This window comes from Ptychodera flava, chromosome 22 (genome assembly GCF_041260155.1).
Source record: "Ptychodera flava strain L36383 chromosome 22, AS_Pfla_20210202, whole genome shotgun sequence".
Lineage (NCBI taxonomy): Eukaryota > Metazoa > Hemichordata > Enteropneusta > Ptychoderidae > Ptychodera > Ptychodera flava.
In genome coordinates, this window is record NC_091949.1 from 13,083,359 (window position 1) to 13,101,846 (window position 18,488).

Sequence of the window (18,488 nt, forward strand, 5' to 3'; positions counted from 1 at the left end):
TTTAATAGTATGATGGTCATGGCAACTGGTTATTATCACTATGATTTAAATAATCAGATAATCTGGTAATAATAATGCAGCATATTGTTCCAAATGCATCTACCTGGTGCCATTTTGTGTTCTGGTATGTAGACTGATCTCCCCTGAAATGATCTCTGCTCACCATTGCATGCTGTTTTGAGCAGTTTTTGTAACTTTCAAAACTGATATTTATTGTTCCTCAGTTTGATAGCTTTAATTCTGAAATTCTCATTTGTCAGATCATGATTCCACTTTACTGGCAAATACTTTCTTTGAAAGACAGGGTGTCCACCTATAGTTTATAACATCTTGGTTTGATGTCAGCTGTTAGCATTGCACTGTCAATACTCAAGTTCAAAGATATCTAATTTTTTTCGGACATTTGTAGTACTATTCTAGGGAATCAACTCACTGTCAGATTACCCTTTCGAGTGCTGTAATTTTTCCCACCAAAACTTCAGTGCAACATTTTGCCAATTTTCATAAAATTTTCTGCAATTTATTCGATAATTTTGCACCAAATGGACATCACATTTCATCTACTACAGTTTTTAATCAAAATTTTATATATCTTTGGAAAAAACTGACTGGGAAGGGGTATATTTTATAAAGACAACAAAAACTGACTTTGGCACTCAAAGGGTTCAAAGGGTACAAAGGCCAAATGTATGATATTTGAAGCCTAAAATTCACTCATCCGTAAAATTGCAGACTGCTCTGGAACCTCAAACTGATTTGATCTTCTTCCCATGTTCTGCGTAATATTTACGGTCAAGGGCGGGCTCTCCGTATTAAAAATAGCATGCTTAGAAGTTACAATGCATCAATATAGTTTAAGCCTCAGTGGCTAATCCTTTGTGGCATTAATGTCATTTTATGATTCTAAAGTTATGGCTTGTTCATTGAATTCACCCCAAGATTAGTATCGGCTTGATACGTAGTATCACATGTGTGCAAAGACTTCATTGATAAATTGGAATGACTGAATGATGTCATCAGACGCATTCCAATATAGTTGCCGACATGCAGAATTTAAGTACAAATTTTAATACTGTGCTTGAATATAAAAAGGGGATTGGGATAAGTTGATCTGAGAAGAGAGGCTTATATAAGGCCAAAAAAAATTTGATTTGTTTCTGGTCATGGCGCGCATCATTTCAAAGTGTGCGCGTCAACTCTTTTTTTTCCTGTTTTTCCTTTTCCCCTATGGAAAAAAGGAATAATGTATCAAATTCCACCAAAAATTTAAAAAAAATTGAAAAAAATTGCGTCACCGCATCATTTTTGCCACATGTTAATGACCAGAAACAAACCTATAATTTTTTTTGCCTAACTTAATGAGACTGGAAGCTTTGCGACATGCATTTTCTAAATGTCAGGTGTGATTTTTTTAGCATTTACTTTACCTTCAGCTCTAGGTTGAGATAGACCAACTCTTATGTAGTATATGTTGGCTGTTGATGTTGACCATAAAAAGGTACAGAAAGGTGTAAGTTGTTGATTTTCAATGTAAGATACCATAAACTAAGAGAATGATTGTTTATTACATATAATAGACCTTGAGATTGTATTAACAGTTTCAGGTGTTGCAACCTTAACAAGTGGAAACTTCAAAAACCAGATGTGAACTGAATGTGCTCACATGTTTTACAACAGTTTCATTGAGGATGATAAATACTTTTTAGACACTTTCAGATTTTTATTTTTTTCTCAATTGAAGAAGTCCCAAATCCCAATAAAGTATATATTTTCTGAAAGCCCTGCTATAGAGAAATCCGACCAAGCACAGTACACGGTCATTATTTGCATAAGAGTCACGTGACAAGCGTTTTGCTGAACCTTCCAAAGAAAACGGTTTTCCCCTCCTTTAGCGAACACACTGCAAGCTTTCCGGTTGAAATTTGTTCATTGACAAGCCTTGACAATACCCTTCAAATCCGTGTCTGCGATTTTTTCTCGGCGTCTCCATTCAAATTATATGGCGTGACAATTCCTTGAAAAGCACCTTAGTCTAACACCTTCAAGAGCGCATAACAAAAAAAACAAAAGCACATAAAGGAAATCCCCGACACGGATTTTGAGTTCATTATGTTTCCAATGGACAGCGTGAACTTCAAGCAGTTAGTGTTTGTGAGCGTGAATTGACAAGGTGCCAAAGAAAGCCACCTCATTCACACATTGAATTCGAGAAAAATGCAAAAAAACTCTTTTGTTACTTCAACGCCATGGCGTTTGATAATTAAACATGCATTAACCTAAAAACGAGCATATTTTGTTATCTAGTGATAATGTCAACCAGGAATAACAGATGTTCAAAGAAAACGTCTGAGGAAAATAAAATAAATCGCGGAAAACTACCAATTTTTGGAGCCTTCGTTTCGGCACGTTGCTACAGCAAATGGCTTCAGCGGGCAAAAACAATGACGTCAGCAGTCATTACTGTAATCGTGCGTGTCCGAAATTCATATGTAAATCAGCGTGCGTGCATTCCCTAGATAAACACTGCAACGCCACGTAGACGTGATACTATCGGACTAATTGTTCGTTCACAAGTTGTGAAGTAATCTAATAAATGATGAAAAAGACGTCAAATACCGCAAAGCGGCGAGTTCAACCTCCTACTACAACCATAACTATGGGTATTTTCGAGATATAAGCTTACATGTATAATTAGGATTTCCATGGTTGGTACCGACTGATGTTTCCGTTTTTTGACGAGTAGCGCAGCAACTTTATCATGCCTTCAACAAACAGCTCATTATAAATCTCCATTAACATGTATATTTAAATTATGTAGAGATAACTGTCCCAGCCACACAACCTAAGTTTTTAGCCATATAATTTCTAGGCTGTAGACTGGCCAAAAATTTGTCTCACTAGGGGTGTCATTTATTCATGCATGTAAATCTCTACGCACCTTTGCATCAAAGGAAAGTTTGTGACCCACTATTTTGAAGGGTCACATATCATAACAACTTTGTAGCAAACAGTCTGAACTTATCGGTGCCGTTAAAAAAAACGAGTTACTAATTACTGTCTGATTTTTCTGGCTTTGTAAGTGTGTTCTGAGCCAGACAACGATCACTGAACGTGGCCTTGTCTGGAGCGGTATGATGAAAACCATTTTGTTGTGTGGCTCGTGTAAATGTATTTATCTGTCTTTTTTTTGGCTTGTAAAATGTATACGCCGACATTTCACGTTTAGTCAAACAACAATTTGATTGCAGGTCTCGGAGAGTTACAAAGGTAACTTGTTTTTAAAGTTTATTGCGAGTCTGTGACCACGGGGATATTAACAGAATGCGTTATCCTTAAAAACCCACAACGTTAATTTTGTACAAATAATGAAATACGGGTCGTGCACTTCGGTTCAACACTAAAATATCACCACCTTTGACATGTTGAAAGCAGAAATGGCATCGTTTGTTCTCGACTGCTGCCCGTTGCGTTGAGGTATGGAGGGCAGTGGATAGGCCAGCAGTATTTCTCAGCTTGGTTGAGTTCATCTATGCGATAAACCAGTGGTCGATTTAAAATGGCAAGTTCGGCGATGATGTAATTTTTCGAGTTAATGTAATTATTTTTGTATTTTTGTTTGGTTTATGTTCCTATAAAAGTCTTGCCATACTTGAAAATTGCGTCAAACAAAAATTGGAAATATTTTAAAAAGATTATATGGACACGAATTTGGATTGTAAATTATTGCATACTATCACAGAGTGGCAACACTTGCATGCCCTTTGTTCCATGGTCATCTCGGTAGACTATTGGCTTTTCATATTAAAATGAGCTTCAAAGGTGTTAAACTTTTTGGAGGTTTTGTTTGTGGTTGATAATTACACGAGATTATGCGAAACATACGACGAGATGGTATCGTACCGCCAGTCGCATAGCAACCATAGTTACTTTGTGAGCTCTCAGGCCAGAAACACTGCTTCACGCCAATCAAAACATAACACGCCAGCAGTTTCATAAACATGTCCTTTCTTGACGCACGTGTAAAAGACGGTATGACTGACCGTAAACCATTGAGTAAAACCAGACAGTATCGATAAAAGACTTTCAATTTGGTTCAAACACACTCATTATATATTCATAAAAATATGAGAGGAATTTTTAAAACGGTAAAACCCACTTTCCTGAAGCTCAAAACACTCCCATTTTTGCCAGCACATCAATTCCGATCAGCACCACACGACAACAACAACACAAACTTTAGCTTAGCAATTGGTGAAAATCCAAAATTACCGAAGGGTGCATGGTCGGCACTCTTCGAAAAGAGAGCCAAGAGCTTCGTGAGGCGAGGCAAACATGGATTGCTTACGTAACTGCTTCACGCCTTAAACAATAGCTGTTGCCACTCTGTCTATGATGTTACTCTGTGATACTATACAATCGAGATGGCCTTTGACCCATCATCTGATCATTGGTACAAGCATATGCTGCAAACGTCTGCCAATAAGGGTCCGTGGTCTTGTTTTTGAATTGCTCCTAGCTCCGGTCAGTCGGTGGAAATTACAAACCAAAGCAAGGTCATTCATGTAGAAAAGTCGACGTGTGTTACCCGGCAACATTTCCCGATCGGTCCGAGGAGAGGTCAGTGTATTTTTTTGCGCACAATTTCGGGGAATACAAGTTCGGGGGGGGGGGGGGGATGTTGCCCGATTGACTCAAACTGTATGACATCGCAATCATTTTCAAAATACAACGACACTGAAACTCTTGGTGAGGTACTTGGATGTGATCTTCATTCACTGTGATTACTATAATAATATAATTTAATTAACCAAGGGGGTATACTGCTCACCAGTATGGACGCATCCTATGGGTCCCACATGAGCGTCCGAATGTAAAACGGCAGCCTGTACCACAGCTGCCAATATATATCCATTGCTAGACGGTGGCTAGATCATTAACCCCATAAGCTTACAATACAATGAATAACTTTGTCACTTACCTTCAAAATCAATGAGCTTTTCGAGATCACGAAGACTGAAAGAGTGATACTTTTTCCGGATGCAATCATTGGTCATGGAGCGAGGGTCACGCTCACCAAAACTTGCCAGCGCCCTCATGTGTTGGTGACAAAAATCATTGACTGCGACGCCCATGTAGGAGAGACGCAATTGACTGCAATGCAGACTTTGAATGCGGACACACATGTCAGAGAGAAACAATTGAATGCGACGCTAACATTGAATGCTGACACATATTAAAGTCGGAGAGAAATTCTAAGTCGGGGAGAAATTACTACATACGAAGAACACATAGCTTTGCGCCACCGTACCTCCTTTTTTTCAGCCCTAATCTCATTACGTTCAGATGCACTGAGGACAGTATATATAAGCTTACCACGCGAACTTTACCGAGTTTGACCGATGTTTAAAACAATCACTGCATCAGAAAAAAGATGTTTCGGTTTTTTTTCGGTTACAATTATTTCGGAGCAGGAACAATTTTGGATGTCGGACTATATCAGGTATACAAAATATAATCAGAAACGGACATTATAATTTGATGTTCGGCATCATAGGTTGGGAGTCTGGGAACAGTTTTTTAATGTCAGACATTGTACTGACCGACATTATATACCAGAAAATGTCATGGTTTTTGGTTGTTTTTTTTCGGCTCTAATTTCATTAGGAGCAGTATCGAAGAATGTTTTTAGTGTGGAACTTTGTTGCGTGTTGAAACACATGTAAAATGTTAACAGAAGTTTTGGGTTTCGGTCGTAATATTAAGTTGGATGGAGAACAGTTTTGGTTGTCATATCTTACAGTCTATAGGGTATGGACAGACGTGAAACATACTGGTAAAACACGTAGTTTTTGGCCGCAATGCGTTTTGAGCGGAAACAGTTCTGTATTTCAAAACTGACTTATTGAACCAGGCTTCGGAGGGATTGTGCTTCAACAAACATTATTGTTACGGTTTATTGTTGACAGGCGGGAGTAATCCTGGTGTTTGGAGAAGCCCAACAGCGTCACTATATAAATTACGCAACGTTGTGTCACTCAAGATGGATTATGCAAATTGAGATGCAAATGTGTCCACGATGTTTACAAAACCTCCCGATTTGACATGGGATAGCCACGTGCATTTGTTTTTATTTTTAAAAATCGTGAATTACACGGAAACCATTACTTATCTTGAACTAGCGACACATCTCAATGATAGGCCTTGCTTTAATGCGTATTCTCAGAGAATTTTGAAAATTCGACAGAAAAATGATTGATTTGGTATTTATCATCCTTAATAGTAGTATGCTTCTTAGAACAATAAGATATCTGTTATTTCACTATATGTAGCAGGTTTAATCAACTTTCACACAGTTAAATCATTTATTACAAAAATTTATTTAATATGCAAATAAGCTGTTTATTAACGTGACACTGCCAAATGCTTCATGGAACAATTAGATATCTATCAGATCAACATTTGTAGCACGTTTCATTACATTTAATGCTGTAATTTTAAAGTAATATCACTAATTACAAAGTTCATTGAATATGCAAATGAACCCTTAATTAACTTGACACTTTTCAATGTTTCATAGCACAATTAGATATTTATCAGATCAATATCTGTAGCAGGTGTCACCAAATTTGGTGCAGTAATTTCAGAGTTATATACCTAATTACAAAGTTTATTAAATATGTAAATGAACCCTTAATTAACTTCACACTACTAAATGCTTTACAACACAGTCAGATATCTGTTGGGTCAGTATCTGCAGCAGATTTCATCAAATTTGGTGCAGTTATTTCGAAATTATATGACTAATTACTAAACTTCATAAAATATGTAAATGAGCCATTTATTAAGTTGACACTGCTTAATGCTTCTCAGTACAATGAGATATCTACCAGATCAAAATCTGTAGAACATTTCATCAAATTCAATGCTGTAATTTTGAAGTAATATCACTAATTCCAAAATTCATAAAATATGCAAATGAACCCTTAATTAACTTGACACTGCTGAATGTTTTATGGCACAGTTAGATATTTATCAGAGCAATATCTGTAGTAGGTTTCACCAAATTGGGTGCCATAATTTCAGAGTTATATACCTAATTACAAAGTTCATTAAATATGTAAATGAACCCTTAATTAACTTCACAGTACTAGATGCTTTACACCACAGTTAGATATCTGTTGGATCAGTATCTGCAGCAGATTTCATCAAATTGGGTGCAGTTATTTCGGAGTTATATGACTAATTACAAAACTTCATAAAATATGCAAATCAGCTATTTATTAACTTGCACTGGCCAATGCTTCTCAGTACAATTAGATATATATCAGATCAATATTTGTTGCATGTATCATCAAATTTGGTGCAGGAATTTCAGAGTTATGTCACTAAATACAAAAGTTCATTAAATATGCAAATGAGCAGATAATTGACATGACACTCACAGTACCATCATAATGTTCTGAGATTGTCATCTGTGAAAAGTTTCATGAAATTTTGTGCAGTATTTCTTGATATATGTCTACACTGTCATTACCGTCTCCATAGGGAAACCATTGTACGGAAAATAATGATATTGCATAACTTCATTAACATGCAAGCCACACTAACCAAAATCTAATCAGTTCTTGCAAGTAGCATATGGTACCTGTCTACCAAATCTGACTTGAATCTGTTCAGGCGTTTTTGAGTTATCATGTAAACAGACACACAGACAGACACACACACACGGACGGACAGACAGACATCGCTATAACATTAGCCCACGTGTGTGAACACGTGAGCTAAAAATGAAAGCAAAAATAGAATTTGAAAACATTACCAAATTTGACTATGTAAACATAGGTCTCAAGGGACTGCAGGGTTTGGCACGTAACAAACAACTTCAGAGTTCAGTGTGCTTTTTCATCCACCTGCTTTGTCTGACACCTTTGTTTGATTTTCATACCTACTTGTTCACTTTTATCACTGGTTATCACCATTTATAACTCTAAATTGGTTGCTTCATTCCAGCCCAAGCATCTGATGAAGGAGACTGAGTGTGTTTTTGAAAGCTCATGCTATATCACTACACAGTTAATTTTCTTATCTAGGCAGGCTCTCTCTCAGTTCATAAACCCTTTGAGTGCTGTAATTTTGCCACCAAAATTTTAGTGCAACATTTTACCAGATTAATGAACTTTTCTGTAATTTTTTCAACAATTTTGGACCATATGGACATCACGTTCTATTTGCTATAGTTTTTAAGCAAAATAATTGAAAAGGTCTAAAATAAAATTGAACCAGAAAGAAATGGTGTGAGTCATATTGTATTAACCCTTTGAGTGCCAAAGTCTATTTTCATCACCTTTAGAAAAGATACCACAGTAATTTTTTTCTGATTTTTGCCAAAATTTTGATAAAAACCTTAACCGATGAAATGTGATATCCATTTGCTCCAAAATTATGAAAAAAATTACAGAAAAGTTCACAAAAATTGGTAAAATATTACATTAAAATTTTAGTGGGAAAAATTACAGCAGTCAAAGGGTTAAGGTGACAATTCATATAAGATTGTCAAATTTAGAGAGTTCCAGGAGTACGAGACCGGTGTACTCTAACATGGATAATATTATCAACATTATCCAATAAAACAGTGATTTGGACGTGTTTTACCAACCCACTTCTAATAATATTAGACTCTAACCTAGAAGTTAGATATATTCAACTTTATCCGATATTTAAGCAATAAAGCACACCCAGCTATGGTATACAACAAGATTGTGACCAGTTCACGACACACGACATATGCATGAGCGATAGCGAGTGCATATATGAAGTGAAATGGTCGAAATCGAATGGTATACTGTCGCTGGGTGTGATTTATTGCTATTATATCATAACAGTATATTGAAATTCTGGCGGTGAACGTCGTAAAAGGAATTTTCCTCAAGCTGTGAGCTAGCGCGTATGCCAGCTGTGGTATATCGCCAATACTCGACCTATCAAATCGCTGTATTTGCACCATCAATATACTGGTATGATGTAATAGCCGATAAAACAGCATGTCGGGCTTTGGCCACTTCCAAACCCTTCTAATGTTGGATTCTAACTTAGACGATAAACATTTTAAATAGGCATTTTCCACCAACCCACTTTAATAATATTAGACTCTAACCTAGAAGTTAGAAGATGTTATAGATTCTATCGGATATTATCTGATAAAACAGCATGTCGGGCATCAGCACTCTTAAAACTTTCTAACATCAGACTCTAATTTAGAGAACTGAACAGTATTATCCAGTAATGCCTAAAGTGCCAATGTCATGGTGTCCAGAATTATACAGGAGACAGCAATTGACTTTGGCTCTCAAAGGGGTTATTTGGTGTGATTTAGAGAAAATTTAGAGTAAAATTAGGTAATTAGACACAGACCACCAAAACAAAAACAATTTCAGTGATCATGTTGGCTAACAAATATGCTCATTGTATTAAAGTCCTCGAAAGATATTTAATTATGTACCTATGTATTACATCAACAAAGCAAACTTGTTGCCACAAACACAGCGATTTTCCGATTGTTTTTATTTTTTCAAAGTTGTTTTTTTCACTTGTGAAAAATTCAACATTATGTTACGGGTTCTTCAAATTTACTGGTATTTCTGTTTATTTGCAGTGAATGTCATTTATGTGGCTTGTTATTGACTCGCTTGGATCTTCACATGGACTGTTCAGTTATTGTTGGACGGTGTGGTAAGTTTTCACCAGTATCAAGCTTGTAAACCCCATTTTCTTGTGTAATCCTTGAGAAATGTTATTGAATATGAATATTGTATAGGCCAAGTACTACTTCCTTTTATAGTTACATTTGAATCTATAGCAGTGTTTTCTCTCGCATGTTCATTAAAAGGGGCACTTGTGCCCTGCTCACCAAAATTTGGGTGCAGACATGACATTTTAGGGGGCAGTCACTGTTGATTCACAGTTGTCGCTCTCAATATATGGACGTCTTTCTTGCTTTATGCGCAATTTCTGCGCTATCATTAACTTTTCCAGGGCAGGCAATGGCTCGAAATGCGTAATTGCGCAATCGCGCAGTTGAGAGAAAACACTGCTATAGATGTAAAATAGTGAGAAATATTAATATTTCCTAAAGGGATAGCTGTTTCTATGGTAATATTTACTATTCATTGTATTAAGCTCATATTCCCAGGTGACAAATTTCAAGCTACAAGACAAGTCAAGGACCTTTTGAGAATTGATGTAGTATTTCCCTTTCGATGCAGCTTTCCAAAACTTTGAAAACAAAATGATATTCAATTTCATATGGATTTCTGACTATGTAATGAATTTTACAAACTGATACATTCATCAGACAATAACTCACACAGTGCCATAAGAGCGTATTTTCTCATTGTTTTGTGATTTTGTTATCACTTCGCACATTAGGGACAACATTTTAACTGTACACTTTTTATGCAGTTTCTCTTTCCAAATGTCATTGAAAGTTTCGAGAAACTGATAATATTTATAAGAGTATTGACCAGCAGTCTTCAATAGTGGCATGCCAATCGACTGAAAGATTTAAAAACTGCTGTATTCCATAGTTGTAAACTATTTTCTATCATCCTCACTTTGATGACAATAGTTATAAATTTTACAGCCAGAGACTCATCAATCAGTAGTGTATACTGTTTTACTCTACCATTGTCTTTGTATCTGATGATTGAGAAGGCTGGGGGTGCGGGGTATATTTGTCATTACAGGGATTAAATGGCATAATAGGATTAGTTCTCTTGGGAATATCTTGTGTAGTCCTTATATCATGCTGGCAGGATGTACTTGGTTTTTGTAGACACATTGTTACACCTCTAATGAGTGGTCTGATCGTACACTGTCCTCATTAAGTGTTGCATGCATTTCATAATCTCGTTACTTAGGATGACTGTGGCTTGTTGGACTAATACTGACGTCACTTGATAACTGCGACATTTAATTGAAATCTCAGAATCATTCCAGCCTGACTGTGCTGTTATTTTACTCCATCAGGGCAGTGCAAAATAAAAAGAATCCAGAAACATGAAAACATAGCATCATTTTCCAACTTTTTATCAGAATATGTGACTACAGGAGGTATGATAGTGTGTTGGATGGTCAGTGTGTTTGAATGCGTGCATACCAGGTTGTCTCTGTCAGTATCATGTATAGGCTGACAATGACAAGTGTGTCTTTTGGTATTTGGTATGTCATCATGCCTGAAATAGAGCTCATCTATTTGTGCGGATTTCCATAACTCATTTGCGATATATATGACATTATGACATATATGCATTCTGCAATCTTCATCTGTCTGAAGATTGCAGGATGCATGAAACCTAAGTAACAGATATTATTACTTTGTACTTGAAGTAATTTGTGTTATTATTTGTAACGCTCTGCTTTCCACATCGAGCACTATAATTTCTACAACTTTTTTCTGTATCTTTCTGGGAAGGTTGGTCACCAAATTAATAAGTTTTTCCTATCTTCTGTACCATGGCTGAGAATATCAGCAGTGCTATTAACTTTCTTGTTGAAAAGTTTTTACCTCTGATTTGACAGGGACTATTAGCTACAAAGAATTCAGTGTTTAATTTTGGTGACTTTCAAACTGCATAATGGTCCCCTTGGCAACAATAAATAGTTTTCATTTTACCATTTTCATATTTTTCTGTTGTTTTTAGGACATGCTTTCCATAAACGGTGTCTTCCGAGCAAAGCCTGCCCAGTGTGTTATGCTTCATCGCACTAAGGGAGACAAGTTTATTATTCTTCATCAAGATAGGCAGACATGTGAAACATTCCTCACTTCACTAAAGGGACCTGTCAACTAATTTTCATCAGGAAAGAGGGTCATCAATGTGGCAAGCCAGTATATGGTATTTTGCTGTCAAGATAGGGATACCTTTGTATTTCTATCTGCTGCGATGGCAGTACATGAGCATTTACGTTACAGTGTTGTGGAATTTCTCTTTCTAGAGAGAGATGGCAATAATGCTTGTCTTTGATATCTTTATAGCGGCTGATGGCATTGAACAATAAAGGATAATAGTTCACTGACCAAAATGTTCCCAAAACTGGGCATGCTCATGGAAAAAAGCACTTATAAATGTATTAACCCTTTGAGCGCCAAAGTCTATTTTTGTCTCCTTTATGAAATAAACCCCAGTCAATTTTTCTCAGACTTTTGCCAAAATTTTGAGAAAAAACTGTAGCTAATGAAATGTGATGTCCAGTTGGTCCAAAATTATCAAAAAATTACAGAAAAGTTCATGAAAGTTGGTAAAATTTTGCAATAAAATTTTGGCGGGAGAAAATTACAGCATTCAAAGGGTTAAGGTAGAATACGCCTCAGTTTTCACTGGCTTAGTTTTGCAAAAATCGGGAATTTTAATTTTCCCATAGAGTAACACAGGGATGGCAGCCATTTTGAAATTCACAATCTGTAAATATTTAGCAATTTGTTTCTCTAGTACCATCTACTTGCATTGTGACACCCCCCCCCTCCCCCCCCCCCCCGCATTTTGAAAGAGAAAGGTTGACAGTTTGCTTGAGGAAACTTTAAGCAAAAGTTGAAGTCTTTCATTTTTTAGGAACAAACTACCTTCAGCTCAGTAAAATATTTAATGAAGTCCCGTAATATTTATGTCACTAAGTACCGGTATTTAGTGGTTAAGCCAAGAAAATACAAACCTTTTCCCAGGGAACTTGAAATCATCGCTAAAATGCACAGAGTGATGAATTACTGCAAAATTTAACATTACTTCAAGGCTTTCATGAGGAGAAATGTCATGATTTAAATGTGTAATGCAACGATAACTGTTTCAGAACCTTAGGCAAAATGACAACCCTCTGTGTGTAATTAAAATTGTTGGATTTGATTTTTTGCAAACAGAGATAGTGTCATTTAAAACAATGGCAGGATAAGGAAATTACAAGTTTGTATTACATGTTACCTTTTGGAAACTTTCATAAACGTGTGTTTTTAGTCCCCACGGACACCGTCCGGGGGGACTTATAGGTTTGGTCATGTCCGTGCGTGCGTGCGTGCGTCCGTGTGTGCGTCCGTCCGTGCGTCCGTCCGTTCACGCAGATATCTCAGAGATGCCTTTAGCGATTTCATTCAAACTTGATACAAGGATTACTTCATATGTCATACAGATGCACGTCAATTTGTTTTTTGATACGATCCAATATGGCCGCCAGGCGGCCATTTTATTATGATTTTTTCATGTACAGAGCCATAACTCAGACATGTTGCAACCGATTTTATTCAAAGCTGGTACAAGGACATTGACCAATGTCATAGATATGCACATCAATTTGTTTTGTGATACGATCCAATATGGCCGCCAGGCGGCCATTTTGTTACGATTTTTTCATGTACAGAGCCATAATTCAGGCATTTCTCAACTGATTTTACTCAAACTTTGTACAAGGACATTGACCTATGTCACACATATTCACGTCGATTTATTTTGTGATACAATTCAATATGGCCGCCAGGCGGCCATTTTATTACGATTTTTTCATGTACAAAGCCATTACTCAGGCATTCTTTAACTGATTTTATTCAAAGTTGGTACAAGGACATTGACCAATGTCATAGATATGCACGTCAATTTTTCATGTGATACGATCTAATATGGCCGCCGTGCGGCCATTTTTTTACGATTTTTTTCATGTACAGAGCCATAACTCAGGCATATCTCAACGGATTTTATTCAAACTTAGTACAAGGACATTGACCAATGTCATACATATTCACGTCGATTTGTTTTGTGATACGATTCAATATGGCCGCCAGGCGGCCATATTATTACGATTTTTTCATGTCCTGAACTACAACTCAGACATGTATCAAGCGAATTTATTCAAAAGTATTTTTATCACAGACCTAATGAAGAGGACTCTATCCTCTCTGAGGACCTGTAATCAAAGTACCCATTAACAAGTGGGGACTGTGTCATCAACGATGACTTTTTCTATTCTAAACCTATTTCACTTCTAAAATGAGCAATTGTAAGTTTTTGACAAAGTTTCCCACCAGGCTGATGAAACTTATTTGTGAATTTCAATCCCTGCAAGCTTTTAAAATGCAAAGCTTGTTGGACTTTCTCTGAAAAAGTCTGCACATACATATTTTTCAGTTCTATGTTACCGTGCTGTTTCACATATCAACATAGGCGACAGTTTGAAAACATCTTGCTTTTGATAACTAGTTTTGAATTTGTATATATTTTCTTATCAAATGTCTTCCTGCCTGATCTAAAGGGTTTCTCATTTTCACTTAATTTGTAAAGACTTGTTGTGTCCTAAAATATAATATACAGTACTTCTTCTGCCTGACATATAAGCAGTACAGAATCTTGTTTTCAGAGAGTCTCCATGCCAACAAGGCTATTGGCAACACATTTTTCGTTTGTCAGTTCGTTCATTCATTCATTCATTCATTTATTTGTGCTCTTCGTAAGCCAGCAGAAAAATTGCGTAGACTGCAAGAAAAGGTCTCAGTATTTTGAACTTCAAGCTTTCATTTTCATATAATTGCTATAAGCAGTGTAAAAACTTGACATCAATTTAGCAGAAGATAATTGCAATGATACAACAAATTACTGGAATTATTTTTGATCATGGATGTTGTGTATGTTTGTTCAAATTGAACATATAGGGTAATTAACACACCCAATAGAATGTCCTCCTTATCATGAGTATTACAAGACATGTGTCAGGTTAGGAGAATTTAATGGAATGTGAAGAAATTTGTAATATGATAAAAATATGACTAAAACATTCTGCCTACAGTAAATTAGATAAAAAAAATTAGCATAATCTTTGAGGCCCTTCACAGCCAATGCACAGCGTCTACAATTAAAATGTTTTGACCAAACTCTGCATTAAACTACTGTACAGCACCAACTGAAAATACAATGTAAATGTATTCACACTTTTGTTGATTGAAACAACTCATAAACTAAAGCAAAGATCTGTTGCTGAGTAGTATTCAGGATAAGGTAAGCCAGGGATGGATTGTTAGCTCATATTTGGTTTTATATATAAATACCAAAAAGAGCTTATATGATGAGTCTGAGTGGCATCTGTATGTCTGTATATTTGTGGGTGTGTGCGGATGTATGTCCGTCACACACAAAGACTCCCATACCGCCAAAGCTACCGTCTCAGTATTTGGTGTACAGGTAGATGTAGGGGTTGAGATGTGAATTTGTTCAAATGAACACATCAGTGTCAAAAATGTGCAAATGAGGTAAGAAAAAGGGAAATACTGCAAGTGTGCAGGAGTGGTGGCAGTGAACTGAATCAGCCCACACATCTGAACAAGAGGATTTTGACCTTTAACCTATTTGTATGCAGGGTACCTATTATGTTTGGGAGTGGTAGCAGTAACTGAAACAGCTAATTGTTCATTTCCTGTCATTGTTTATGAACTGTGACATATTAACAGATCTGCTGAAACCATATGGATGTCTATTTTTGTACATCCATGGTAGAAAGATTCTCTGCTATGCATGTTGCTAAAGTTGACCTTCAGTATCTAAAGTTTCAGACCTTATTTACTTTTGTCATTCTTAATTTTCTGGTTTAAATATTTCTTGTTGTTTTTCTGGTTGTACTGTGCAGAAATTGTCATAACATCAACGTATAATTTTCCTGCACTGAACAGATAGAAATAACACTTATTGTTGATCTTTGGTATGTACCAATTCTGATCAAATTTGAGCGACACCATATAATTGCGGTATTTTTTTACTTCTGTCATGGGTGTGATATATGGTGCTATTTGTACATCCATCTGACTTCAAGCATTATTGTGCAAATAGAAGCCAAAGATAAATGTATGGCAGATTTCTTTTCATCATGGATTTCATAAGGCACTTTGACAAAGTAAGCTCCTGTTATAGTATTCCTCACAAATCAGAATTTGTCAGAGCTGCCAGGGTTTACTGCAATCACAGGAACTCCATCCTACTTGATTGATCTTACCATTGTGCCTCTCTGAAAATGATACAATTTCTTAATGTGTACAAAAATGCAAGAGCTTTTGTTGTTACCGAGAACACGTAACACTGAGGTTGGGTTGGTTTTTTAGAATTTTGATCCAAATTAAACACATTTGTACAATATATGAAATATTACATGGGTGTGAGATGTGCACTGTGATACAATTGTTATGTACCATGCAATATGATGGTATTTGATATGCATTGTGCAAGTATGATATGGAATGATATGAACCCCCACTATCATATGTACTGTGAAAGTGCAATAAAGAGAAATTCAAAACATGTAAATATTTGCATCAGTGTCATTTCATTGGATTAGTTAATATCGAGGAATCATAGTTTTTATCATAAATGTTTCCTCCAGTTATTTCACATCAAAACCAAGACTTTAAAGTGATACATACCTCAAAACAGTTTTAAATGTTTACTAATGCTTTTCTGAAGGTGACTTTAAAAGGGCACAGTTACTTTCTCTTGATCTTTTCATAATGTCAAGAATACATAGAATTCATTCATAAATTCACCGAGTGTCAAAAGTTACCCCTTTTGCAAATGCAAAGAGATGATTCTGTTTGTGACCTAATGCCATCACAAATTTGTTTTTTGTGACACATAAACATTGCTTCAAATGTAAGGGAAAGCTGTGATTCCTTTAAAGACACCTTCAGTCAAGATCTCATACCAAAGCTTGAACGAGGTGTAAACTTAACAGTGTATATTTACCCATGGTTGGTGAGAGTTGTACATTGAACTTGATATTTTTGGTAGCGGTCGTAAAATATTTCACCGCATGTTAAGTTTTGTCTGGTTCCAAGCAGAGTGGAGGTTGTGTACAGTTGCCCAAGTATTCCAGTTGCCAAACAATTTTACATATCAATACAAATTTCATGAAGAAAAACTCAAGAAAGAGCGACATTGTCTTGTCAAACAATTTTGTCTCATTTTCACTGTTTTCAGGTTTTTTCCTGTGATTAATAATGAAAATCATTAGGGGTCACTGGGCAAAGTTGAGATTTAGGAAACAATTTGAACAAAATTTCCCAATATTTTAACTTCTTATGCCCCAGTTCTCATATGCCAGTGTGAACGCAAAAAACAGAAAATATGAATTTCGATTTTCACAAAAGCACCAAGATCGTAAAATACTTCGTCGGCTTCACAGGCTTCGAAAATGAGTCTATATGCAGTAGCAGTTGAGCATTGTAAAATTGACAGCCCCAAAAATCTGCCTCCTAACTAAAGTGCATTATACAATACTTTAATTAAGCAGAGTTGTGAGAGTGAATCACCGTTTCAGTCACAGAATTTCACTGACATATCCAGTCTCTATGTAAACATTATATCTTTGAATTAAGGGTTGAAGGAGTTGGCGTGAAGGGGGAGCTTGAAAAAGTGGACCCCGAGACAAACGTTTTTAGTTGCCTCTGTGATTTTGAAACGACTCGACTTTGGCCCTTTGAAGTCTCTACTTGAAGGAAAACACCCAGTGTTTAACTTGTATAAGAACCTTTCTTTGAAATTATCATGCCCACTTCCAACAGAAATGGTCCATCTGCCGCCCAAGGTCATATGAATGTGACTTGAAAACACTGACTCTATAAAAACACATATGATTACCAAGGTATTCACACTTGCAAGAATGTTTCAGTTATTGCGTTATTCGTTTAGCTGGTTGATTCACTCAGTAAAAATATAAAATAATTAAAAACAGTGCATTTATCGGCTAGGAATACTTCTGATAAATGTATGGATGCAGTGAAACTGTCGGAAGGTGATAATTTGTGTTACTTTTGACATCATTGGGATAGCAATGGACTGTAAAGTTCCACTCGCCGAAAACTGTGATAAAATGTTTCAATTATTTCTGCCATGTTAGCGAAATCTTTGTGTACTCTCGAAACCACACCAAATGCCCACTATTCGGCGTTTTGCGCGACACAACAGAGAGTCCATGCTGACTCCGTTTTCACCATAAGACTGCCTCAAGGTGTGGTGTCAAATTTTATGACCAGTAAATTTTAGCCTTGTCGACATTCTGCGAACAACAATAGCATTGTCTGCTGTACATACAACAGGCTAACACTTAGTATTTCCATATTCATTTTGGAGAAAAATAAATCAAAAGATACAGCTATAAAAGCTCCAGTTGAAACATTCAAGGTCTAGTTGACATGACAGAGCAATCAGCCTTTTACAACATTTTGTTGTGACCTTGCCCTGCTATGACTTACAGCCGCAAAGTAAAGACATTCAGATAAGGTATACAAAGCCGACTAACTATTCCTAGAGTAACCATGCAGTTTTTAAAACCAAGTACTGCCATACAAAATATGCCTACATTCTTGATACTAGTAGAATGATACTTAAGTATTTCGTACAGATCGGGTGAGATACCATTGGTCTCCTTACGTACGCCACACATAATTTTTTGGTCACTGAGCAACTCTTACT

General features: G+C 36.4%; 1 protein-coding gene across 1 annotated transcript in view; it reads left to right on the top strand.

Annotated features, from left to right (window-relative positions):
- LOC139122724 (BLOC-2 complex member HPS5-like) overlaps positions 1 to 16,325 on the top strand; it is a 39,587-nt gene extending 23,262 nt beyond the window's left edge. The window contains exons 13-14 of the mRNA XM_070688384.1: positions 9,653 to 9,729; positions 11,700 to 16,325. Coding sequence (XP_070544485.1) covers positions 9,653 to 9,729; positions 11,700 to 11,767 — 145 coding nt within the window. The 3' untranslated portion in view covers positions 11,768 to 16,325. The remainder of the gene's footprint in view (positions 1 to 9,652; positions 9,730 to 11,699) is intronic.
- The last annotated feature ends 2,163 nt before the right edge of the window (positions 16,326 to 18,488 follow it).